This window comes from Dendronephthya gigantea, unplaced genomic scaffold, assembly GCF_004324835.1.
Source record: "Dendronephthya gigantea isolate DGI-Jeju-01 unplaced genomic scaffold, DenGig_1.0 000009F, whole genome shotgun sequence".
In the NCBI taxonomy this organism is placed as follows: domain Eukaryota; kingdom Metazoa; phylum Cnidaria; class Anthozoa; order Malacalcyonacea; family Nephtheidae; genus Dendronephthya; species Dendronephthya gigantea.
The window spans coordinates 786014-810919 of NW_021163019.1; the positions used below are offsets into that span (position 1 = coordinate 786014).

At 36.4% G+C, this 24906-nt stretch overlaps 4 protein-coding genes across 8 annotated transcripts; 2 read left to right on the plus strand and 2 right to left on the minus strand.

The window, feature by feature from the left end:
- Positions 1-215: 215 nt before the first annotated feature.
- On the plus strand, positions 216-5879 carry LOC114517803 (contactin-associated protein like 5-3-like). The gene is made up of 2 exons (XM_028537625.1): positions 216-1052; positions 3863-5879. Exons 1-2 carry the CDS (start codon positions 663-665, stop codon positions 4469-4471), a joined length of 999 nt encoding a protein of 332 aa, XP_028393426.1. The 5' UTR covers positions 216-662; the 3' UTR covers positions 4472-5879.
- A 785-nt stretch (positions 5880-6664) lies between these two features.
- Positions 6665-15523, minus strand: LOC114517834 (angio-associated migratory cell protein-like). Of its 2 annotated transcripts, none has more exons than XM_028537658.1 (11): positions 15359-15523; positions 14592-14714; positions 13615-13734; positions 13318-13457; positions 12707-12851; positions 11509-11592; positions 10999-11114; positions 9567-9643; positions 9379-9469; positions 8812-8960; positions 6665-8013 (listed from the first exon to the last, which is right to left on the minus strand). In XM_028537658.1, the coding sequence occupies exons 1-11, from the start codon at positions 15438-15440 to the stop codon at positions 7938-7940; spliced, it is 1203 nt and encodes a 400-aa protein (XP_028393459.1). In that variant the 5' UTR covers positions 15441-15523; the 3' UTR covers positions 6665-7937. The 2 variants fall into 2 exon arrangements, with proteins under 2 accessions (XP_028393459.1, XP_028393460.1); XM_028537659.1 differs by lacking the exon at positions 15359-15523 and adding an exon at positions 15177-15238.
- Positions 15524-15583: 60 nt separating this feature from the next.
- On the plus strand, positions 15584-24893 carry LOC114517835 (tubulin polyglutamylase complex subunit 1-like). 3 transcript variants are annotated; one of them, XM_028537661.1, is made up of 9 exons: positions 15584-15665; positions 16094-16184; positions 16600-16794; positions 17202-17317; positions 22856-22909; positions 23135-23219; positions 23411-23468; positions 24514-24603; positions 24733-24893. In XM_028537661.1, exons 1-9 carry the CDS (start codon positions 15584-15586, stop codon positions 24754-24756), a joined length of 795 nt encoding a protein of 264 aa, XP_028393462.1. In that variant the 3' UTR covers positions 24757-24893. The 3 variants fall into 3 exon arrangements, with proteins under 3 accessions (XP_028393462.1, XP_028393461.1, XP_028393463.1); XM_028537662.1 differs by adding an exon at positions 15840-15935 and having other exon boundaries at positions 15586-15665; positions 24514-24893; XM_028537660.1 differs by having other exon boundaries at positions 24514-24893.
- On the minus strand, positions 17344-19160 carry LOC114517832 (putative ATP-dependent helicase IRC3). Of its 2 annotated transcripts, XM_028537655.1 has the most exons (2): positions 18274-19160; positions 17344-18243 (listed from the first exon to the last, which is right to left on the minus strand). In XM_028537655.1, exons 1-2 carry the CDS (start codon positions 19062-19064, stop codon positions 17718-17720), a joined length of 1317 nt encoding a protein of 438 aa, XP_028393456.1. In that variant the 5' UTR covers positions 19065-19160; the 3' UTR covers positions 17344-17717. The 2 variants fall into 2 exon arrangements, with proteins under 2 accessions (XP_028393456.1, XP_028393454.1); XM_028537653.1 differs by having other exon boundaries at positions 17344-19160.
- Positions 24894-24906: the final 13 nt, after the last annotated feature.

Below are 24906 nucleotides of genomic sequence, written 5' to 3' on the forward strand. Positions count from 1 at the left end.
ATTATAAAACAGAGCAACGTATTATTACCATTTGCAATAAGGTCATGTATTTGGTTTAATAGCTGCATGTCCACAAGCAAGAAACTGACACGTGAATATTGCATTATAATTTATAAAACAGGGCAACTTGTTACTGCCATTTGCCGAATAAGGTAATGTTTTATTTATTTTCTATTAGTGTAACTTTGTAGTTGTAGATTCAACGCTCACCGATCACCGCTTTTTCGTCTTTAAAGTACTCACCTTCGCTTTAAAATTTTGCAAACGTATTAACGTGACTTCGGTTGCTTCCGTTCTGCGAAAACAACGACATTTTCCGGAAGTAGAAGAACCATATGCAATCGTAAAACGAACGTACCGTTCGTCATCTTTCGTATATCCGACGATTGCCGAAGATGTGGCACCCACAAACATACATCCGGACACTTTTTCGACTACATAGTGGTTAGCCGCGCATGCGCAGGCTACCCACAAAAATTGAACTATTCCGCACGACTTTTTAAACTTATTATTAAGCTAGGGCTAATTCCACGGGCTAAGTAAAAGTAAAATAATTATTTTAATAGTGCATGGACTCCCTCAGGGTTGTTTATTACTAGAACTCGTTTGAAATATTAGGTATCCAATAGAAATGGTGGGATTTTCTATGACGACTTCCGTGTATGGCGTCACTTGCAAGTGACAAACCGGCCGTAAATTATAATCTATACACAAATATCTGCATCGCCAGTTTAACAATGGCTGTCTTAGTAAGCATATGTGCGTTAATTTTCACCTCACAAATACTGCAGCAAGGTGATTGTTCAACCGTTCAAGTCTTCTTTCAGAAAAAACCTGGAGAATATTTAGCAAATCATGTCATCGAAACAAAACAAGCTGAAACCGAGCTAGAATGCAGTAGTCATTGCGTTGACCATGGATCATGTGTGTCGGTTAACTACAAAACATCTGGAATCGGCAAAGGTCGATGTGAGCTCAACAGCAAGACCCTTCAAGACGATGATGGAAATATCCTAAACACCGACGTCGACTTCCTTTATATAATCGAAAAGGTCAGAGAATATACAAGCAATTATATTTTTGCGAATTTTGCGCATGATATTGGCAATTATAATCGTTTTAACTGCATATGGTATATATAAAAATACAAAAAAATGTGCAATTCAGAATTTCGGGAACAATAAGTAAATTATATTAATATCATTTTATGCATGTTATTTTGACTAAATTCAAAATACATATTTCGAAATAAGAGTAAAGCAACATTCGCATGCATCAGCCTCGCGCAGTGGCTTCTGAATATAGGCTTTCAAGAGGTATAAGTATAATTACTTGCAGTCACGTTATATAGTTCCACGCACAGCTGCATGCCCACTTTGATAAACCGTAATGTGCATGTGCAATGCCTAGTTTGATTAATTCTAATACAGAGTATTATAATGTACCCAACAGATGAAAAGTAAAAATCGTTGAATTATACTTTCGTTGCTTTTACCAACGCATTTATGTATTTACGTAATTATACACTGGAAATATTTTTCAAAATCCATATTATGGAAATATATGGATGCAGATGGAAATAGGATGAAAGTGTATAACATCTATATTAATTATCTATACATTTACCATATTTATGGAATGTTAAAACAAAAGAATTCTCACACTTATGTTTGTCACTATCCATGTACTTTACATGCACAATTTGATTCACTTATGGTTTTTTAACACTGATATCGAAAACAATAATTTTACGAGAAAGTGTTCACTGTCACGTTACAGGTGCAAGCATGCACAGCTGCATGTCCACTTTGATGAATAATATACATATAGGGCGTGAATTGACGAGATGCGAGAATTTAACAAAGTTCTATATATCGTATTACCGATATGCATTGAATACTGAACAGATGAATAAGGACATTTTAGGAGAATTAAGGCACGTTCAAAAGGTACACTGTACACTGCATGATCTGCATGTCTGAACGATTGTGAAAATGTAATTCTAATAAAAACATACTTAGAATTCTCATAAAGGTATTTTTTTCCGATATATACTTTACACAATTTGAATCACTTTATGGTTTCTAAAGGCTGTTTTCAATAGAAAATTCAAACGTAGTTAGACATCACGCATTTACGGGGCTGATTACATGGAGTCTTTCAGCCCGGGCTGCGTGAGTCTCAGTTGAAACTTAGTGTTGTTGTCATGTACAATGGTAAACAAACTTAAACCCAGACAGAAAACTTCGCCTTTACAATGCTTTTTCGTTTGTTTATTTCATTTTTATGTGCAATCATAGTCCCTTAAAGGTCAAGTTATTGTCATTCGGGATTTTAAAGCGCTCGATGAATTGAAATAGGTCTACTATACCAGCCTTTACAAACTCATGCAGCCCGGGCCGAAATTTCAGCCTGGGTCTTAAAATATTTCTGACTTGTCATAAACACAACACGGGCTGGAACCTGCCATGTAATTGAAAAATACTTTAGGCCTGCTTTGCCTTCCGGGCTGAAAGTACACCATGTAAGGAAATACTTTTCTGCTAGAGATATGTCTACGATGTTAAGCCTCCTCAAGTCTTCCTCAAGTTTCTCTAACAGCCTCTTAGCGTTGCTATATACACGCTTGTGTATTGCTGATTAGAATTCGCATTTTATAATATTTGTCTGTTCACACAACAGCAATATATGTGCAGTATGTTTTATCCCTGGATGTGTTCTCTTGCAAGTAGGTCTGCATGCATAAGTCTGCCCCATGCTGTACATTTCGCAATGGTTAGGCAGTGTATATTTCGTTCAGCTGCTGCATGCTATCAAAATTTGTTGTCAGTGGAATTCAACGTTTCGAAGTGAACAACGTCTTCTCATCTGTACTTTTATATCTGTTGTTTGTAAATTATGTATACATATTAGAACGAAGATGATAAAACTTTGTGTTAATGAATATTTCTTTACGCTAAATGTCGTTTGATTTATTGCTATTGTTGTCCGAAAATTTAATGATCAATCAGCGTTATTGTAGTTCTTTCAGCGGTATTGAAATACCAATAATTTTAATGTTCTTCTCATTTCTTTAAATGTCATTGCTGTCATATTCAAATGGCAAATGCTGTAATGCACTTATAATCATTTATGTCTGTTGGGCTGCTTGGAAAAAGCATGTTATACATATGCTTACAATTTAGGCCATAATGTCATGCAAAGAGATTCCTAATCCCCACATGACTAAATTTCATTATTTATGGCCCGTTTCAGTCTTTCAGACGTCGAGAATTTTTCACGTGTCCATTAATCGGATGCAAATGAAAATATTGCTACTAAGTCCACAAAATTGTTCGACTTATAACAGGCCCAATAGCAGGATCGGGTGAAAATCCCCTAGACTGCATGTCCCAGGAGTCATAATCCCCTAGGACTTCAGAATGAACGATGATAATCCTGTTTTAGTAAAGGGGTAATCGTCCCCGGGGAGGTAAAATGGAGTGAAAATCCACAGTATATGTCAGTGTACGTCGGTCTATAAATAAAATGCGGTGTAAATGCATAATATGAACCATAACTAAATTGCGTACTTGAGTCGGCACTTGAGTCGGTAGATTGATGAGGCGTCTTCGTCTGAAGCATGCATATTAATCCACAGTGTATTGTACGTCGGTACTGTAAATAAAATGCGGTATATACATGCATAATATGAACAATAACTAAATTGCGTACTTGAGTCGGAACTTGATGAGGCGTCTTCGTCTGAAGCATGCATGCATACTCCTCAGCCCTTTATGACTCTATGGAAATTTTTGCAAGAAAAAACGTGATGCATGCATATGACCACAATACATTATGCATGCTCGTATTTTTTATATAGATATTTGAAGAAAGAGTTCCTGATTCATGCACAAGTTTAAGAACCGAAAATCGTTCAGCTGAAAGTGGAATGTATTCTATAAAACCACAAGGATTTAACTTCACGGTTCGAGTGTTTTGTAACATGACTTCAAAGAATGGTGTTGGTGTGACAGAGATTGGACATGACAGTGAATCGAAAACGCTTGTTAAGGGATTTGAAGCTCCGGGTTCTTACAAGAAAACCATTAAATATAACATTTCCATGGAGCAGATCGTTGCCATCATAAATCAATCAAAACGTTGCGAGCAGTTTATTAAATTTGACTGCTATGCTGTCAGATTTTTTGATGAACCGTCAGCATGGTGGGTATCACGTCAAGGTTCAAACATGACTTACTGGGGTGGAGCGGCAGTCGACAGTGGAAAGTGTGCCTGTGGAATGACCGACAGCTGTGCAGGTGGAAAGAAATGTAATTGTGACATGAATGACAAAAAATGGCGTGAAGACAGTGGATACCTGACAGACAAGAACACGCTGCCTGTTACTGAATTGCGTTTTGGAGATACAAAAACCCCTGATTATGAAAAAGGGTATCATACACTTGGAAAGTTGCGATGTTGGGGTTAAGATCGGCAAAGATATTTCGCAGTTTTAAATAGGACTGGCTTTGCAGAAATAGACTTGACATCTAGACATCAATTGGGCGAAAGACTTGTAGAGCATTTAGCATTAATAGTAGTCAAGCAATGTATAGCTGTATGACATTCATCAAGTAATGAATGCACATTTGTAGAACTTATAGAACATTAAGCAGACATTCATGGGTATATACCTGTAGGACTTTGGGCAATGCATTGTAGGATAATTCCTGATCAAGGTAAACACGAAGAACATAATTGTATAGTAATGATAGTATATAATGCATACTGCATTGTAGGATATTAATTGATCAAGGTATACACGAGAAACATTGATTGTATATAATGCATACTGCATTGTAGGATATTAATTGATCAAGGAATACACGAGGAACATTGATTGTATATAATGCATACTGCATTGTAGGATATTATTGATCAAGGTATACACGAGGAACATTGATTGTATATAATGCATACTGCATTGTAGGATATTAATTGATCAAGGTTTACACGAGGAACATTGATTGTATATAATGCATACTGCATTGTAGGATATTAATTGATCAAGGTATATACACGAGGAACATTGATTGTATATAATGCATACTGCATTGTAGGATATTAATTGATCAAGGAATACACGAGGAACATTGATTGTATATAATGCATACTGCATTGTAGGATATTATTGATCAAGGTATACACGAGGAACATTGATTGTATATAATGCATACTGCATTGTAGGATATTAATTGATCAAGGTTTACACGAGGAACATTGATTGTATATAATGCATACTGCATTGTAGGATATTAATTGATCAAGGTATATACACGAGGAACATTGATTGTATATAATGCATACTGCATTGTAGGATATTAATTACTCCGCCTGCGTATGTGCAGCGGAGTCTTAAAATGCCATGGTCTTTTTTGCTTTTAGTAGTCGTAGTTTTGGTTGACAGAAGTTGGCATTTCCACAAGTAACCCAAAACAACTTCATTTTTGACCGAGAAGCCCTGGGTTACGGATGAATTATGGGAACGGATGAATTATGTACATAAGTTGGCATGCAGGCGGGCGGAGTGAACGCCTTGAGCAGGCGTCTTGTTGATCAAGGTTTACACAAAGAACACCAGTAATCATTGTATATACATTATAATACACTCTGCATGGTACATTTATCATTGAGCAATCAATGCTTACTTGTAGGACTTTGGACAATCAATTCTGCATGTATACTTTAAGAAATGCATACTACAATATTAAATAGTAGTATATTTAGTAATATTTGGTATAGTGGAGCTATCATTGTATATTTCTAGGACATTATAAATAACACTTAGCAAATAAAGTTGTCTGTTCTCTTATAGATATTCCGTAAGTTGTCATAAGAACAAAAAACTGGCCACAGGCGCCGGAAAGAGTAAAAATTTTGCAAATATCACGCGTGCATGATCTTTAGGGTTGAAGATATGCTATTAGTTAGCCTAAACGTGATGTGCTAAAATGTGATTGGCTGGCTGAAAGAATAATAAAGCTATGTATGACTGATCAAATTCTATTATGAAAACAAAGTAAAAATGGAGCTAAAAATACAAATTTTATATTACAACAACATCAATGAAATGTCGGAAACCGTTTAACCGAAACATGAAAATCAAATATTTTTGCAAATATTCAAATAATTCCGCTATTTGTTTGTAATTTTGAACAATAAATTTTTGTGACATCTTCCGTGCCTTTGTCAAGATCGTGGCTCTCGATCAGGCAGGACATTAATAAAAAAATCAGTCTATATATACCATAATAATAATAATCATAATAATAATCAAACAGTTTATAATACTTGTAACACAGGAAAGAAATAAGAAAAACTTTTAAGGCGCATAAAAGCGATTTAAGGCACCCGTATAGCAGATTAAATAGGGACCTTAAGGCTGGCGCACACTAGAGCTATGTGCTTGGCAAAAAGTCATTCGTGGCCATTGGCGTATGCCAGTTGCTCTCGTGTGCGGGCGACTTTTCCGGCGACTTTTGGCACGAATGACGAAAGTCACTGGAAAAGTCTCCCGCACACGAGAGCAACTTGCTTACGCTAATGGCCACGAATGACTTTTTGCTAAGCACATAGCTCTAGTGTGCGCCGGCCTTTAAGCATGTAGGACGGCAACACGACGACGACGTGGTTGGAATACTCTAAAACTTTATACTTTACGTGGTTGGAATACTTTAAATAAATGTTATGGTAAAGCGTTGTTCTATATTATTAACTGTACCAATTTAATGAGATATAAGACGTTGAAAACATTGTGTTTACGTTTAGGGACAATTCTATAGGGCTAATTCGAGGTAACGCTCACTGGGTCCTGAAATGCAGACGTTTTACATAGGACGTAATAAATGACGTTTTGCCGTTGTAAACAGAACGTAGATCACGTCTAAAACTCCCATAGGTATTTAATAATTCATTTACTTTCAATTAAGCATTGTATTGATAGCTGCCGTCGTCGTGTTGTTCCCGTCCTACATGCTTAAGGTCCCTAATCTAACCGTACAGAGGCCAGCATAATTTAATAAACTGACTTTAAAATAACTTCAAAGTTTGTCGGAAAAACTTTAAACCACATTGAGTCAAATAACGACGACAACGCGGACGATGTTACGCGAGGCTTTTTCATTATAACGTCAAGCGCAAAAAGCCCCATGTCACACGCACGCGTGGTATTAAAAACGTGGGTACATAAGAAACGTCAACGAAGTCTGGTGGAGTGTTTAAACACAGAATCGTCGAGACGGTCCGTGAAGTGTTTGAAATTATAAAAGCAACCCAGAATAAAAAAAATATATATAGTACATCGATTATTATCTTTAAAATCTTTAAAAGATTTTTATAATCAGTTCGTCTTTTTTCTGAACAAGTTTTGCTTCGAAAATATTTTTAGCGTTCGCATTAACATTGAAAACTTGAAGATGCATGAAGCACTTGAATGTTCGGTACACCAGAATAGGTTTTCAAATGTGTGTGTCTTCTTTACAAAACAAATTTTGTAAAAAAAACAATTCGCAACTGTCGCATTATATAATATATATATAAATTTAATACTAGTATAATTTCAGTATTGAAGAATGGCTTTCGAGCATTCTGATCGGCTCCCTCGCCAGTAACTATGAGGCAATAGTTGCTGCTCAGACGGCTCTCAGCAGCAACTATTGCTTTTCAAGTATCCCAGCATAAAAGAACCAGTTTAGCCAAAGTAAATGAGGTATAATATCGGTTCATTTATGTGGGATTTCAGTCATTTCACAGTATTTTCTATTCAATACAAATTGAAACGTGTTCTGCAGTGGGGAAGCAGAATATAGATAAAATATTAAAATATTCTATTCTCTCGCACACCGCAATAGTGAAAGAATACTTATCGTCCAGTTAATACGAGATCAATTGTGACGTCATCTTCCTGGTTGAACCATGCTGAATCGTTTCACAGTCCCGTCATCTGATGACGTCATGACAATACTGCTATCCCTGATATGATACATACAAAAGAATTAGGGTGACAAATAGTAAATGTAGAGAACAATCCGTTGATTCACATGCAAAGCTTTGTATTTAGTGGCGCAAATCTTTTGTTAAAGAAACTAGAAATATGTGGTAAGATTTTTGTTGTTGCAAAGTACGTGACTACCAGTGCGATTACAAGTACAAAGTTCCTGCACACACCTGCAGAATGCCGTATTGTTTTGTCGGACACAAAAACATTAGCAAAATACAAAAAGTGAGACTTCTGGTATAATGTCTATTCTGTGCCCAAAAGCTCGACGACTACGGGCTTTCACTGATGGCGTAAGCAAACAACGCGTGAGAATGACGAATCTTGTACTCGTTGTCATTAGAGAGGTTAAGATACCCCGATTTCGGTATACGGGTACAGGTAGCAATATTTTGTTCATTGGAATTTCTTGTTGTTTGCACGTTTCACGATACAAATAATACTTATCTCAAGAGGCTAAAGTCTACTGGAAAAGAATTGTCGAGTTAATCTTCGAAAAAATTGAGAAACATGCACTGATGGAAATTCATTGAACAAAATAAAGCTACCCGTACTCGTACACCGGAACCAGGGTATCTTACCCTCTCTAATGATAAAACTCTCTAATAAAGTAGATGCTTCTAATGCCCTATTTTTACCCCTCAAAACAATTCCAGGACTCCCTGGGAGGAGATAAATAAAATTTAAAGGACCATCTAATTTTTTTATATTCCATGATTAAGCACTTTTAGAAATACCTGTGAATTTGTGCTTTTACAAAATTACCGCCATACCTGCTAACTGCAAGGTCTAATATGGGCGCTCTGTGGCCGTGCCATTCCCGTTCGCAATTTCCCGACCGCGCGTCCCACAACCGTAAAATACCATCCAAGCATGCTGTATAAATAAGAGAGTCGTCCCAGTGAAGTTGAGTAACTCCAGCCTTAAAACGAAAATAAGATCCCGATGGTTGATCCTCATTTTAAGTTTTGGTCGAAAACAAACTAATACTGAATTCAGATATCTACTTCCAAGGGAATATTATAATGTATCTATTAAGTGGCAACGATTTAACACCAAAATACTACACTTAGGTAACTGTAACTGTAACTTTTTGATGATTGATTTTTTTACACAGAGATTTCTATACGTGTGAAAATTTTCATATAGGTGAACAAGAAATGGCACCATGGCTTGTTAAGCTTTCTAACCACGTCTATTCCCCATAAATGACAATCGGTTGTAATCCCATGTTACGGCCACGAAACACTATCGCGGGTTCAAGAAAAAACCGCTTAACATTTCCTTGCCTGTAACCAACTGATCTGAAAATAAGTGATTTAACATTAGAATATAAATACCGGATGTTGGCATTGATGACGTAATCTCTGCGACGCGACATCCCAGATTCCTAGATTTCCAGACAATGAGGCGGTTGCAACAATCGGCTGCCTTGAGAATGACAACAGAATATCAATGGTTAACACAGACGACTGTGCCTGACTGCACCTCGAAAAGATTTTAGCACGTATAGCATTGGGCGACTTACTTCGAGGAGAATCCTACGGCTTCAATAGAGACATCATTCTCTTCCTTGGTTAAAGCCGCTTCAACGCTTCCAAGAAGCTTCAGTCAAATGGAGAGAAAAACTATTAGATGTCGAAGTTATGATACGCTGTGGAAACGAGTACATGAATTATTAACTCCAGCGAAAGTTGGTTACAGCCGTCTCTTCCTAAGGGCTAGGGAAAATGTAAAAATCCAACGAATAGAAATTACATGGGATTTCTTTTCATTGTGAGGAAGTGTCATGGTAACAGATAGACTTCCGTTCCTCAAGACATCAATTAATTTGCACTACTCATGTACCGGGTGTCCTAAAAAAGTACTTCGGTTCGATTCAAAATAGCCCCTTATCGAGTAAAGTTATCGAAATGAAACAACTTTCATTAGTAAGAGGAAAGACTAACTTTCATATGTTATAATTGTATTTTTAAGAAAATTTATGGACATACTGCATTACCTTTCAAAATCGGTACGTAATTCTTAACTGAAGCACGCACTATTAACAGTAGACACTTAACAAACTGTTGCAATATGCTATACCAAATTCGATAATTTATTGACATGTAAATTAGGATAATGTTCAAATGTTTCTTAAATTGCGAGCAATGCTTTTCTCATTGTTTGTTGCAATGCCACGATTTTGCATAATTTAGACACATCTATAAATTAATGCTATTAACTTTGAACACTAATATCCCCGTGAATTCTTAGGTAAAATTGTGAATATAAAATTGTAATATACTAAAATCTAAGTTACGTTCCCTCTATCTAATGAAATTTATTTCAGTGTAATGGCTTGACTGGTCAGAGTTGCAAAAAAGCTGCGGGTACACGATGTACCACCCGGAGGAAGGTTTGCTTTGAATGAGGTTTGTGAGGAAGGTTCAAAGTTGAACACTCTAATTGATCACATGGATGTACCACGTAACAAATATTTCTTTATGCTGGTTGCCACTTGACTCGGTGAGGTAACATCATTTTGAGGAAGGCTTTCAAAACTTGAAATCCTACTGGAGGATTTTTTTTTTGGAACTCTGTGACTGGTTAAAAAGTAACAATCAATCATAGCGGAGTTCTTTTTGGGGACACCTTGAGCCGGTTGTTCGAAAGGCGTTTAGCTTAAACGGTGGATAAGTCAAAAATAGAAAACCAATTTATCTATTTATTGAACAACTGAGCTGAAATATTTCGATGCAAATAGTTTAATTGTCAATGGACGTACATATTGAATGAATAAGGTGAAGGTTCAATCACTCACAAGATATATAAGAGTATCTTTAAACTTTGGCTTATCCACCGTTTAAGCTAAACGCCTTTCGAACAACCCGCCCCTGGTAGCTTTTACAACTTTACAACGTAAAAGTGCGTTTTGTCTGACCAATATATCGGTCTGCAAACAATCTCGGAAAAACTACCTTCCCGTTTCCAATGTGCGTCAGTTTCAGCACTCCATCCTCGGATCCACTGGCGAGAATAGTGTTATCTTCATTCACGTCAACAGAAGTGACTGAGTGATCGTGTGCATATGCACCTATGAGGAATATGAACATGATTACATTTGAACTGGAAGCCGTGTTCTTATGAGGCAACATCATACACTTAATGTATGCTCCCGAGGGAAATAGTGAGTTTTGTTTTCCCAAAAGTATGAATTTTGAGACTCGAGGGAAAACAAAAATCACTATTTCCCGAGGTGTAGCGAACATTAAGTGTTTTGTTATACATATAGGAACAAAAACATACATGTTACACGACAATTTCATTTCAAAAAACTTTGTTATGATAATATGCGGGCAAAAATTTTTCCACTTGTTTCCCTGGCGGGAAACATTGCATTTATTTAAAGTCATGTGACTACGAATGAACCAATCACATGTAAAATACACAGCACCTACGTATGTATATAAAAAAATTATTTAAACCACCTGTTACATGGAACTCGTGAGTGCCTCCTTTCAAATCCCACAATTTTAGGGTTCCGTCTCCATAACCTACGCAGATTCGTTTACCTTGAAAAGGAATAAGTTGCAAGATTGGTTACGCATGCAGTAAAGGTGGTGAGGGGCATTAACGGCCGTCACAACAAAAAGGCCTGCGAATACGTAGTGAAGTCAATGGAAAATGATAAACTCGTATGAAACAACGAATTCAGAAATGATTGAGTACGTTGTTCGGACAAGTTTAGAAATTATTCATCTTAACATAAAATGATTCGATTTATTGTGTTATAATTCGACTAGTTTTGCGTTCATTTAAAGAATAAAATGTGAAACAACCCGTGACATAATATTTTTGTAAGTTTGCATGGTGACATCAAATAGGTAAATTAGCTTGTACGTAATTAGCATGATAGCATCAAATGTGGTATAACAATTGCCTAAATAGACAAAACACTTCTCGACGTTTCGACCTGAGGGCCTTCGTCAGGAGAGTTAGTACTAGTTAGAGCTACTAACTCTCCTGACGAAGGCCCTCAGGTCGAAACGTCGAGAAGGGTTTTGTCTATTTTAGGCAGTTGTTATACCACATTCGATGTTAAGTTGTTTGAAGATGCTGCCACGCTGCTCCTTGGTTATATTGTACGTAATTAGTTTGTATTGCGCTGAAGAGGCAATTGAAATGGCTTTATTAGTTTGCAAATGATACATTGTGTTTTAAAGCCGTTGTCGGGTTCTGAAAAAGTCCAAAAATCATGTGACCACATCCCGCGCTGAGACCGCACAAATTACATCATTGGAAACATGTTTAACACTGACCTATATATATATACTATATGGCTCACTGAGAAAAACGGGGAAAGCTAATTGACCATAACGAAAAAGATGGCGGATGTACATCTAACCAGAAATGCATTGCCGTGGAAAATCGTTTAAAAACGTGCATGGACGTCTTTTAAAAAACATGCATAAAACAGGAGGTTATTTTCTTCCTTGTGATAAATTTCTACGTCGTTAAGTGCTTTCTTACCATCTTTTTTCTGTCATTTATTCTTGATGCCTGCAAGCTGCAATGCATTCTGGTCAAATATACATGCAGCCATCTTTTTCGCTATTGTCAATTAGAATTGATGGACATTTAGAGTTGATAATGATGGGTGCATGGATAAAATGTAGTTATTCATACCGTCTTTTAGGAGACGTGAGCATGTGGTTTTAGGTCCATGGGACTGGTAGGTTTTGCACGCTCCATCGGGAATCTTCCACATCCAAAATTCCCCGTCCGCTGTACCAGCAAATAAAACGTGTGCGCTATGATGCCATTTCAACCACTGGATGCATGTAAGATAGAACATAAGATTGTCTTGTTTACAATATAACCTCATTTAAATCGCGTGTTTCTGTTATCCACGCGGCTATGATTATTATGTAGAATTAAGTTTACAATAGGGGGGGGGGGATCTGAAACATGCAGTCTTCTCCTTTTTCTGATATAAATTTGAAAAATATCCTGATATGAAAATGTTGCATAATTATATGACTCTCTAGTGGGTTTTACTGTCGGTAGTCGAAATATTTATTTCATAATCATCGAAATATTTAATAATAACATAATATCCAGCTGACATTTTGAAAAGTTCAGGTATGATAAATAGGCGTTCAAGATTTACACTGAACAAGATATGCAAAGTTATCACTTCAAGTAGCCTTAGTGTATATAGTTCTGTGTGTTTGCGTGTGATGTGTGATCCAACATACACACTATGGTGTCACTAGTGTCACTGCTGGTTTACCAACCTCTAAATCAGATGTTTCAAAGGACCAGACTTCAACACCACTTTTAACAGACCATACTTTGATGACGCCACTCATATCACCTGTTGCAACGTAATTTGAATCATGGCTAAACACAGAGCAGGTAACAGAATCTTTGTGACCTTGGAAAATAAAAGTATATCCTCTTGTCAATTTCATATTTGTATATAAGTATTACATAAAGTACACTGGTGAGTCTTCACAACATCTCAGCTTTGCACAATGATTCACTGTGGACAAGAACAGCCCTAGCATTTCTGGAGATAATTATACCATTACCATTGCATGTGAATTCAATCTTTCCATCAGATAACTTCCAAAAAAAAGCCTTGTCATCTTCACCACCTGATACAACATGACTGCAGTTCAAAGGATCCATGGATACACAAAATACCGATGCTGTGAAAAAAGAAAGTATTTCATGGCTGACTTTCTACTGTTCCAGTACTATATAAATGCATGGTCTTGGGAGTTGGGAATATTTAAAAAATTCTAAGGGGTACATGTTCTCACAACCCAGTTTTGGATTCAATGTAAATTTCTGATAAATGCAGTTTTGTTAGTCTCTTAGCTTGAGGTATATTATGCAGGGGCCGGTTGTATCAAGCCCGTTTAGCTTAAACGGTGGATAAGTTCAAAATAGAAAGCAAGACTGCCGTTTTATTCAAGAAGCAAACAAAATGTTTTTAACCTTAATACAAAGATATTGTTTACAACTACAAATTCAGTGCATAATATTCAAGTTGACTCATTCAAGAGAGTTGTAAGAGTGTTATTTAATTTTGACTTATCCACCGTTTAAGCTAAACGGGCTTGATACAACCGGCTCCTGGAGGATATTGTTGATATAGTTGATATTGTATTCACTGTTTTTTTCACTTTACTTCCAAACTAAAAGGTAAATTAGATCACACAATTCCAAATATTTCATAAATAAATGCAAGAACAATAGGCAAAACACAAAATGACTAGTCTATCTGTTTTTGTTTAGCTTATAGTTATATCAACCTCATACCCAGATTGTAGTTATATTCAAGTGATTGCCATGGTTAATGATATGGAATATTATTATAAACTGCAAAAAAACTTCTTGGTTTATAAGTCACTGGCTACCTTAATTTGATATGCTATTTATCTAGTTATGAATATAATTTTAGTTCACATATGAACTTAACATCCTCTAAACTTCCCAATATTTTGCTTCCTAGCTTCCTTTTCAGAGCAATGCCGCACCTGGATTATTGCTTGTTATGTACCTGCATGCTGTGAAAATGTCAGATCAGAGTCATCTCTTTCCTCATCTTCGGCATCTTCATCAAATTCTTCTTTAATTGGTTGATCGTTATCAACAGTCATCTCTTCAATGTTGTATGCCAACTCTAGATTGGAAAAACAAAGCATTGAAAAATTATGCTTTATTTCATTGGTCGAAAGGCCTGACTGGAAAATACTGAGATTGAAAAAAATACTAACTCAAAAAATACTAGTAAATATATATGGAAGACATGAAAATTGCATGCCCGATATTGGTTGTGCAATGCAAACTTTCCACACTGGTCGAAAAGTAACCCTGATGACAGTCAAGCAATAGACCTTTTCATATAATGATGTCAAACACGGAAAGTATGATGTTACAGGTTTGATTGGCTCGATAGTTTTGTGGACCCAATCAAATTCTATGTAACATCAAACTTTCTGCATTTGATGTCATTATCATTGGTGGAGCCAATCAAATTCTATGTAACATCAAACTTTCTGCGTTTGATGTCATTATCATTGGTACAACACAAGAAGTTGTTTAGTAATTAATGTAAAGATAACCACTACCCATATACACCGACCTTGTTTATTTCACAATTTATGGTTGTTTTGCAAACTGCACGTAATTCGACAGTGCTTCGCATATGACCAGTTACTAATAATGAGCAATTAGACTATGACTAATAGTTCATTATTAGTACACGTGAGTAACAATTACTGAATTACATTATATTTTTACTACATACAATTCTTTGAAAAATACCTGCGTTTTCTCCTTCATCTTCAAGTTCAATTTCCTCAATAATTTCAAAATTCTCTTCACTGTCATCATAATCTTCCTCCATGGTAAAATCCGAGCTATTTAAACAAAATAAAATTCAAATTTTGAGCGATTCTTTTCATTTCAAATTTGAAATTTCTTGAACATTTTTTTATCCCGTTCCAGTTTCTTAGGAATTTCAGCGCGACCAAAACAATCAATCGCAAGATGGCCGACAAAAAATCATCAAAACAAGACGAACTGACTAGTTCGAGGTCTGAAAAGTCGGAAAGTCCAGGGGATTTTTTAGGTAGTTCTTAATTATAATAAATAACTACTATCACACTATTTGAAAATAATTTTTGCCGATTTATTCTGCTGAACTAAAGCCAGGAATACGCTATTATAAAATGCTAAAAAGATAGACAAAAAATATAGTTTTATTTAAAACCTACAAAACAATACAGCAAACTTGGTTTTTCAGGCTATGTGCACACGGGCGTTGTTGCTTCTAGAACGATTTCGTCCTTTGAATCGTTTTGACGCTACGCTCGTGGTACTTAGGAAGAAATTATTAGAGGTATATATTTCCTAAATATTAAATTAGCTTCAAATACAAATGTGAAACGTAGTATTCCGCATTTTCTTCCTTTTTTTTCGTAAAAACACGAATGAAAATACTCGAAAGCATTATTGTGTGCACTGTGCACGTAGTTCTAACGTTTATTTCATTTTCAGCGCGGGTCGGTGTAACGCGTCAGATGCAAGAGGTTCTTTCTATAATATTGGAAAATAGGCCAGATGATCCTGTAGCCTATATTGCTGAGTAGTGAGTGAATAACTTATATATATTGAAATCAGTACAGCCTAATTTAGGATATGGCCTACATGACCACGAAGGGTGTATAGCGGGACAAAACTTTGTTTGGCATTTCTTATATAGTGCAGTATTACTCCATTCAGCTAACTGCACCAGTGCACATTGGGTTATTGTCCCTATTAGGACCATACTTTTTTTACATGTCTTCCACCCACTTGAATATCATAAGATTTTGTGAAGTGTTGCATTTAATGATTGATAGCGAACATTCACTTGAAGATGAACCATATATAAGAACAGTGCTTTGAAAACTAAAATTTCTGAATGTGTTTATGGTCCAAGATTCAAATTTTATATATTATATAATTCATAGTGTCATAGTGTCTGCTACTAACTGGAACTGAAATTTAACTTCTCTTACTAGTTTCTCAAATGTTGCTGAGCATGTATCCAGTGTTACTCAGGCCTATCAATATTTGTGTCTGAGTCACCACACCAAGCCTTCTTATGAGAATAATCTCTTGAAAGCCTACACTGTGTTGAACAGACAGAAATGTGGTCAGGGTCTGAAAGGACTGATTGGAAAATCATACAACGAATTGTTGGCTGTGTTGTGCAGGTACATAATTTTTGGGCACTGGCCCCTAGTGCTACTTTTTACACTTCAAATTAACAGAAAATCCCTCCCCCCAAAAAACCTTCCCCAAATCAAGTCCTTCCACCCTGTTATATACAGGAATGATGTCCAGTTTAGAACATTGGTTTAATCACCTTCACTAGTGTAGCTAAAAATTATCTAAATCACCAAATCTGAGCAGAACTAAGTACCGTATTATTTTCTTATGCTATACAAACAGAAAAGGAATTGGTTTTGGCAATTCTTGTTTATCAGAGTACTACCTGCTATTTGAAAATTTGGGACAGTAAGGATTTTGCTGATAAACAAGACATTGTCAATATTATATATCAAATATATTTGATGTTGTACGGGAGTGTATTAAGTTATGACCACATGCCCATTCTTAGGGATATTTCATCTAATGAATCGGATACCTTGTTGCAGTTGCTACAAAAACGAACACACGAGTTGGTTAGGTTTAACGATTTTTCATCTGGCGTCACATGCTGCTTTTTGCTTAAAGGTAAGTTGCAGGATCGTATCATTGGAATATTGTCAAATCGAAACACTAAGTCTAATCCAGCAAACGTTCAGCCCGAACCAAGGATTAAGCCTATAAAAAAACTTTATTAAATCATTGATATGGTATCCTAATAACCTGAACTATATAAGTAATAAGGTTCAAAATTCAAAGTTCTTTCCTGGTAAATTTTTCCTATAAATTTAAATCATGTTCATTATACATGCAAATACTAAAGCTACATCATTAAAGTTAAAACTATGCTCATCATTACTATCGATATAACCATAGACAATCCAAAAGACATGTCATAGACAATGATATATAGACTATGATAAGACATAACATTGTAGGAACAAATTTTTCGAGGCGAAATTAGATATCAGACTGTAAAACATCGTCCTCACGCATCATTGTCGTCATCATCTTCATCGCCTCTCACTTCGGCGATAAGTTTCTCAGTCTTAAAGTTATCGAAATTCCGTTGTTGTTTGTAATCTTTGTGAGTTACGATGTCGGCGAGTAACTCCTCGGATTCAATATATCCTTCCCGGCGAAGAATTCGCTGTGCTCTTCCGACGAATTGGACAAAGCGGGCAGGCGATGTAATCTTATATGTAATGGCAGCAATACTGATGGGCGGGTGATCGAAGCCTTCTAGAAGTTTTCTTGCAACAATGACCAGACTCAATTGGTTGTCTTTTAGTCGACTCATAACATCTTCTTGTCTTTGTCTTTGCATTTTAGAGTGGTAGCAATCGGCTGATTCGTTAGGGTAGGAACTTTGCCAAAGTTCAAGAAGTAGCTGTGCTTGTTTAACGTTGTTACATATAGCTATGGCCATATGCGGTGCATCGCGAAAATTTCTTCTTTTATCGTCCAGCAACTCTTTTACTTTGTCGAGGATTGCAACCGTTTTACGTGCGCGACTTTTTTCGGCGTCTGTGTAAGCTTCCGGATTCCGAAACCTAGGCTCACCTTCTGCATCAATTTCATGGAAACTGCTCTCACGTATTATTCTTCCATTAACTGCATCGTTTAATTTAAGATGATAAGCAATACCAGTCCCGTTTTGTTCCCCCAACACTAACTGCCCGTCCGTTCGAAATGGCGTGGCTGTAAAAAACACAACGGGGCATTCTGTGCTGCGAAATTTATCAACAATCCGTTTCCATGTGGCAGCCGGATAATGATGGGCTTCGTCTACTATGAGAAGGCGAAACAAGTTACTGTCGAAGTCGTTCATCCAATCTTCGCCCACGAATTTCTGTGCATTCGTGATGATTAATTCCTTGTTTCGGAGATTTTGTTGGTCACTCAAATCATCTTTATTCTCGATCTTCATCGCCGTAGGAAGAACGTCGTTCCGATCATCCGGGACGATGTTTCTTCGTTTTAAAAATGGCGTTTTAGGCGTCAATAGGGTTAACTCTTCTACCAGTTGATTTTGTATTGCAAGGTCAGGAGCAACTACTAGAATAGGTTTGTCGAATGGGTACCGCGGTTGACCGTCCACTTCATAAATACAGCCAAGACAGTATGGCAGGCAAGCGATAATTCCAGTCTTACCTGAACCGGTAGGCATGCATACCAAAGCTATATCGTTTCTGATATTTTCCCCACCAAACCATTCATAAAGCCTGTGGAGGGCCGTAATTTGATGTTGCAGAAGGCGACCATGTTCCTGACATTCTATTTTAAATTGGCCACTCATATAATTTATTTTCGGCTGTACTCTTGGATAAGGCATTATTGCTAACGATGTTGAGTATAGCGAACTTTATCATCTGATGCACAATATATGCGAGTGCAAACTGGGCAGGAAATTTGTGACTGGTCACACGGATCATACGCAGATCGGATCGAGGTTGTCGAACAGCTGTCACGTGAATATAATTATTGATAATGATAATAAAACGAATGGGAGTGCAATTTACCATTGAAATTCCGGCTCAATTCGTTCTATTATTTATTAATTATATATCTTCTGTAAGAAAAAAACTGATAGGTATGCATTGCAACGCTGGCCTTTAAAGAATTGGCCACAAGAGAGCTAAGCCTTGGCAAAAAATGTGCAAGTTCTGTTTACTGTTATACAACTATATCATATTACAATTGATGCGTTTACTACTAAGGGCAATTTGCATTATAGCAATGCATCATGGGGAAAGTGGTAGGCATCACTTGCAAGCGAAATGGCCGCCGATGAGCGAGCATTTTGAATGCGAGGGAAATTGCTTGTTTTTAGCACTTTGTCGCACTTTAATATCGAATTGTCGATTTGGTGCAAAACGAAGATAAATATGTAGCTTCTTCTCAACGTTTTCAGGTGAGTACGCTCGGCAATCGCCCGTGTCTTCACCATTTTTCCTACATATATGCGTGTGTAGTTTTTGGATTTCGATCTCATAAGATGGCAAAGATCGAGCGGTTCGTAAGGATTTATTCCCTTCTTGAAATCGACAAACGCAAGTCGCGATGTTCGTTGCTCGTTCGATCCAGCATGGTTTCCAATGCAATGTTTATATATATTTTGGCGCGAAAAGAAACTAAACCAAACCAACCTATTCATAAAACCGGTTTTTTGAGGCCCCGGCTCTGTTGCATTATATAAACGCCAAGTAAAAAAGCGTTTGAGCTGTTGTTTTATATTTCTGCTTCCGTTGTTGTGCTAAACTCGCTTCCTGTCAAAATAAACAGTAGGTTTAGGTTGTTAAATTGTATAAAATTTTAATATATCGGTAACTTAATAGTTTTTAGATCAATAATAAATTTGTTTTAGGCGATTTTTATAAATAAAGTAATTATTAATAAACTTGTATATATATATATATATATATTTTAAATTTAGCAGTAGGTATTTTAAATTAAAAACAGGCAGGTCCTTACAAATTTAATATTGAAAGCTAGGTTAACTTAACATTAATAAAATTTGATGCCTATTTGACTTGGAAAATGAGCCAAGCACTTCTTCGGAGACAGATAAAAGTTTAAGAAAAAGAATGTTGTAAAAGAAAGCAAAAAGGTGGTGGTGGAACAACCTGCTGTATGCCAACCTGTAATAGCAATACTAAACGAAATCCAGAGCTGTCATTTTATAAAATTCCATCAGATAAAAACCTGAGAAAGCAATGGTTACATTGGATTTGTAGAGCAAATTTTGTGCCAAATAGTTATCATCGTGTTTGTTCGGAACATTTTGTGAGTGGCAAGAAAACTTGTCTTAATAATCTTCCAAAACTTATGGAAAAACCCTACACCAACGAAACCCAGAACAACATCCAAATGCAGAGAAAGAGATTACACTGGCGAGGATATTCCGCAAAATGACCAACCAAATGAGCTTACACTTTTAAGAGATAAAACTTTAGAACTTGAACATATTGTTCAAACACTTGAGACCAAGAACAAAGAGCAAAGAGATGATATTTCTGTTTTAAAGGAGAAGGTTCAGCAACGTAGTTTTTCAATTGATCGTTTTAAAGATAATAGCACTGATTTTGAGTTCTATACTGGATTCCCTAACTACAGTACATTCAAAGCTTTTTATAACTACCTTAGTCCAGCATGTGAAAGGCTTTAATATATTGGGTCATGTAACAGCACAAATAAAGGAGCAATGGATGATAAATGTGGGCCAAAGAGAATGCTTTCCCCAGAAGAGGAACTATTTATGTGCTTGACACGACTAAGACTAGGCTTGTTGGAGAGAGATTTGGCCAATAGGTTTAATCTTTCAGTATCCCAAGTATCCAGAATCTGGGTGACATGGCTAGATTTTTTGTATAGATGGGTGAGGACCATTCCTATGTGGCCATCGCAGAAGTATGTGAAAGAAAACATGCCCCAAAGTTTCAAAGAAAGTTATCCAAACACAAGGGTTATTGACCGTACTGAGGTTTTTATAGAAATGCCCTCACAACCAAGAAGCCAAAGTGCTACATTTTCGACGTACAAAAATCACAACACCGGTAAAGGTTTGGTTGGGATTTCTCCACAGGGTGACTTGACCTTTTTATCTTAACTTTATGCAGGCAATACATCATACAAGCAACTGACAATTGACTGTGGGATCTTAAAGCTTCTGGAGAAAGGGGATGAAGCCATGGGTGGTAGGGGTTTTGAGATTGAGGAGGACCTTCCCTTGGGTGTTTCATTGAATGTACCCCCTTTTCTTGGTGACCAGAGGCAATTTTCTGAGGCAGATGAATTAAAAACAAGGCAAATTGCCAAACATTGAATTCATGTTGAACGGGCTTTACAAAGGATCAAAAGCTTCCACATCTTGAAACAACCCTTGCAAATATCAATGGCTGCAGACCTAAACAAAATATGGGTTATTTGCTCATACCTTAGTTTATTTTTCAGGCCATTGATAAAAGAACATGAGGAGTAGAACTGGTAAAGTTTTTACTAATTCTCCAGTTTCACTTTTTATAGTATGTTATATTGCAAAATATTGTTGTTTAACATTGTGTTTTCATTCCACATGAATGAACAAATACTTAACCACTTACAACATATTGGTTACAACAGCAAGGAAACTATTAATTGTTAATTGTATTATTCATTAAGTAAGAAAAATAAAATGTGGTTAGCTCAGATAACCTATCCTTCCTCCATTCCTCATCATTGAAATAAATTCTTTCCACATGCAAATCACACACTGTATAAACCACAAAATCCAAGAAATTTAACTGGCATATTGCCATGACACCTTGACATTGGTGATAATAATTGACATGGTTTTCCATTTACAATCTCCAAATAGAAGGATTTGTCTTTGCATGCTTCCATGACATTCATGCTGGCTTTGGATGCTGGGCATTTTACTTCCACTGCTCCATACATAGACTCTTCCTTCTCATAAAAAATTAGGGCATCAGGACTTGTCCCAAGCCATGGCCACTTTGGATTAACAACTAACCCACAGGACAAGCAAATATTAACATGCTGTTGACGTCATCTTTATATTTGTGATATTTCACCACGCATTTTGTTCATTCTTAGTTCCCCATACACTGCTTGCAGGCACAGATTGCAGGTTTTATTTGGCGTGCGGGTACGTGGAAAAGCAGCCATTGATACGTCTGTTCGACTTTTGCACTCACGCTTTTGTTTTGCTACTCTTCGGCAATAATGGCTTTTCCCCTGTTTTAGTATACTTTCTATCTTTCACTATTCTATGCAGCAAACAAATGATAAACTTTAGGCATAGCACTTTTTTAAATCTAGACAGTCTTACAAATGTTCGTTCTGCAGCCAGTGTATTTCCGTTTGGAAGTTATTTTTTAACAGCATGCACCTGGATCGTACTTTTCTTTGCATTTCTTGTTGTGGTTTCGAATGTGAAGGCCATCTAGTGATAGTTCCAAGGCGGTGACCATGGCAACTCTTTCTTGCAGCTCTCAAACCAACCAGTGACGCATATTGTCATAGGAAAGAAATATTTGCATCAATTCACTGGGTTGATGGTTTTTCAAACTACGCAGAGCCATGTCATGATAATGATGATAATTCACCTGACTTCACCTTGTATAGATTTCATTTCTGAAGCCAAGTCACTTTTTCAAGAATTAGATCTATCAGGCAAAGGTAGGTTGTCTTTTTTTCAATTTTGGATAGCTAGATGTGCTACCTGTTTTCATCTTTACCAATTAAGTGGCTGTCTATATCACTACTGAAAAAAGCGTTGAGTATAACCGACTTTCAGCTTCTTTTTTCTGCAGATTAATTACAAATGTTTAAGCTGTTGCAATGCAATAGCTGAGCCTAGATATAGTCAAGCTATGAAAAACTTTTCAAATTTTATATTCTCAGGTCATGCGGATTACACCCTTTGTATAACAATGCTATCTCAACTGACGACTTCAGTATCGCGTACAAAAGAAACTTCTGGTCTCAGGTAAAATTAGGGCTGCTTGGTTTACACTATAGTGTATATAATCTGAGATCAGCCTAAAAAGTTTACTACAGTCATAGGAATCCCAATAAATCTTTTTGAAATAATAAAAGTTAGCCCAGTTGCGTTGTGAGTTCAGTGCCCTATGAAAAATTCTAATACAATTTCCGATAAAAACCTTTTCCTGTTTCTAGTATTTTAGAAGCTGGCGTTTCTTTGAGCGCGCAGAATGTCGATATAGCAATGAAAAGGGTAACTATTTATAAGTAATAGCATGGCTTTGAGGTCGATTAGCGATTAAATGTCCCCGAAAGCCGAGGCAGGTTTAGGGCGAAAGCCAAGGGACTTTTACTATAAACCTGCCGAAGCTTGTGGGACATTTAATCGCATTTAATTTTATTAAGGCGGATTTCCACTTACAGCGAAATCGTTCGCTAGCGAAATATTTGCATATTTTCTTTTGAATTTTAACAGTATAAATAAATTAATTCGACTTGACTGTTCTCAATTCAAAAGAAAATATGCAAATTTTTCGCTAGCGAACGATTTCGCTGTAAGTGGAAATCCGCCTTTATACAGGGTGTCTCAAAAAAAAAACGCAACACTTAATATTCTAAAATTCATATTGTTCATAAGCTCAATAGATTTTATGCCCCTGGGATTTTAAAATGGCTTCTAATCGTACAGTTCAACTGCTAATAGTCAAATCAGCTAAACTAATAATGGTGCAGCTAACAACCGAACAACGAGTTTTTATTGTCGTGCATGATAACTTGAATGCTAACTGTCGACCTTGTAAAATAAATTGTAAATAAAATCTTACTCGTTAAATACTCTCATTTCAGCTCGTTGGTTTACGCACCCGACTTTGTTTACCGACGATTGTGCCGCTAGAATATGATTACAAGCTTTCTCGCATTCCAGGGGCCAAACGTCTTTTGTGTTGTGGAACAAAAAGGATATTCATGAATATTAAGTGTTGCGTTTTTTTTTTATACACCCTGTAGTTTGTAATATTATGGCTACCGAGACAATAGGAATACTTTTAAAGTTATTCGATGTGCTGGGAGATAAATAAATAACAAAGGCGGGTATTTGGCATAAACATTAGGGACGATTAGTTAGTAATCGTTCCTAATGTTTATGCATCGGGTTATTTAGTTGTTAATCGGTACTAGTAAAACAAAGGATTTCGAGGCAGCCATGATATTAATATGTGTAAACAACAAAATCTCAAGTCATGGAAGTGTTTTGTTATTCTAAGTTCTGAAATGTTCCTTAAAACTTTCATTTTAAGGCGCTCGCTGACAGTTTCTCTCAAAACACTGGGAAAACGATGTCGTTGGACGAATTTGTACATCAAGCTGGGAAAATTTTCTTTTCAAAGGTTTCCAGGAAATATGTGATGCTTAGACTTAATTTTTATAAATTTTAATATGATGTGATCGAGGTCGAACAAAATCTGCAAAACAACGATTATAACCATGGCAACACTGAAACGAATAATTTTTTTCAGCTACCGATGTCGAAGAACCAGTGAAATAACTTGAAGAATGATATCCAAACAATAATGGATTCAATGTTGTTAACCATTACCCAAGCGACAAAGGCAATTAAAAAACTGTAAATGTGTAAAAATTGTATATAGACTATTCCATGTTGTAAAAGACCCAATTACAACTAATCTTTT

Bases quoted from the DNA above. Each gene is read 5' to 3' on its own strand.
- LOC114517803 (XM_028537625.1), top strand. From the start codon at position 663: ATGGCGTCACTTGCAAGTGACAAACCGGCCGTAAATTATAATCTATAC. The intron at 1,053-3,862 runs GTCAGAGAATAT...TTTTTTATATAG, and splicing joins TCCTTTATATAATCGAAAAG to ATATTTGAAGAAAGAGTTCC.
- LOC114517834 (XM_028537658.1), bottom strand. From the start codon at position 15,440: ATGGAGGAAGATTATGATGACAGTGAAGAGAATTTTGAAATTATTGAG. The intron at 14,715-15,358 runs GTATTTTTCAAA...TTTCCAATCTAG, and splicing joins AGATGAAGGAGAAAACGCAG to AGTTGGCATACAACATTGAA. The intron at 9,644-10,998 runs GTAGTTTTTCCG...ATTTGACTGAAG, and splicing joins CGCACATTGGAAACGGGAAG to CTTCTTGGAAGCGTTGAAGC.
- LOC114517835 (XM_028537660.1), top strand. From the start codon at position 15,584: ATGGCCGACAAAAAATCATCAAAACAAGACGAACTGACTAGTTCGAGG. The intron at 16,185-16,599 runs GTGAGTGAATAA...TTCTCTTACTAG, and splicing joins GTAGCCTATATTGCTGAGTA to TTTCTCAAATGTTGCTGAGC. The intron at 22,910-23,134 runs GTAGGTTGTCTT...TTATATTCTCAG, and splicing joins ATTAGATCTATCAGGCAAAG to GTCATGCGGATTACACCCTT.
- LOC114517832 (XM_028537653.1), bottom strand. From the start codon at position 19,064: ATGCCTTATCCAAGAGTACAGCCGAAAATAAATTATATGAGTGGCCAA.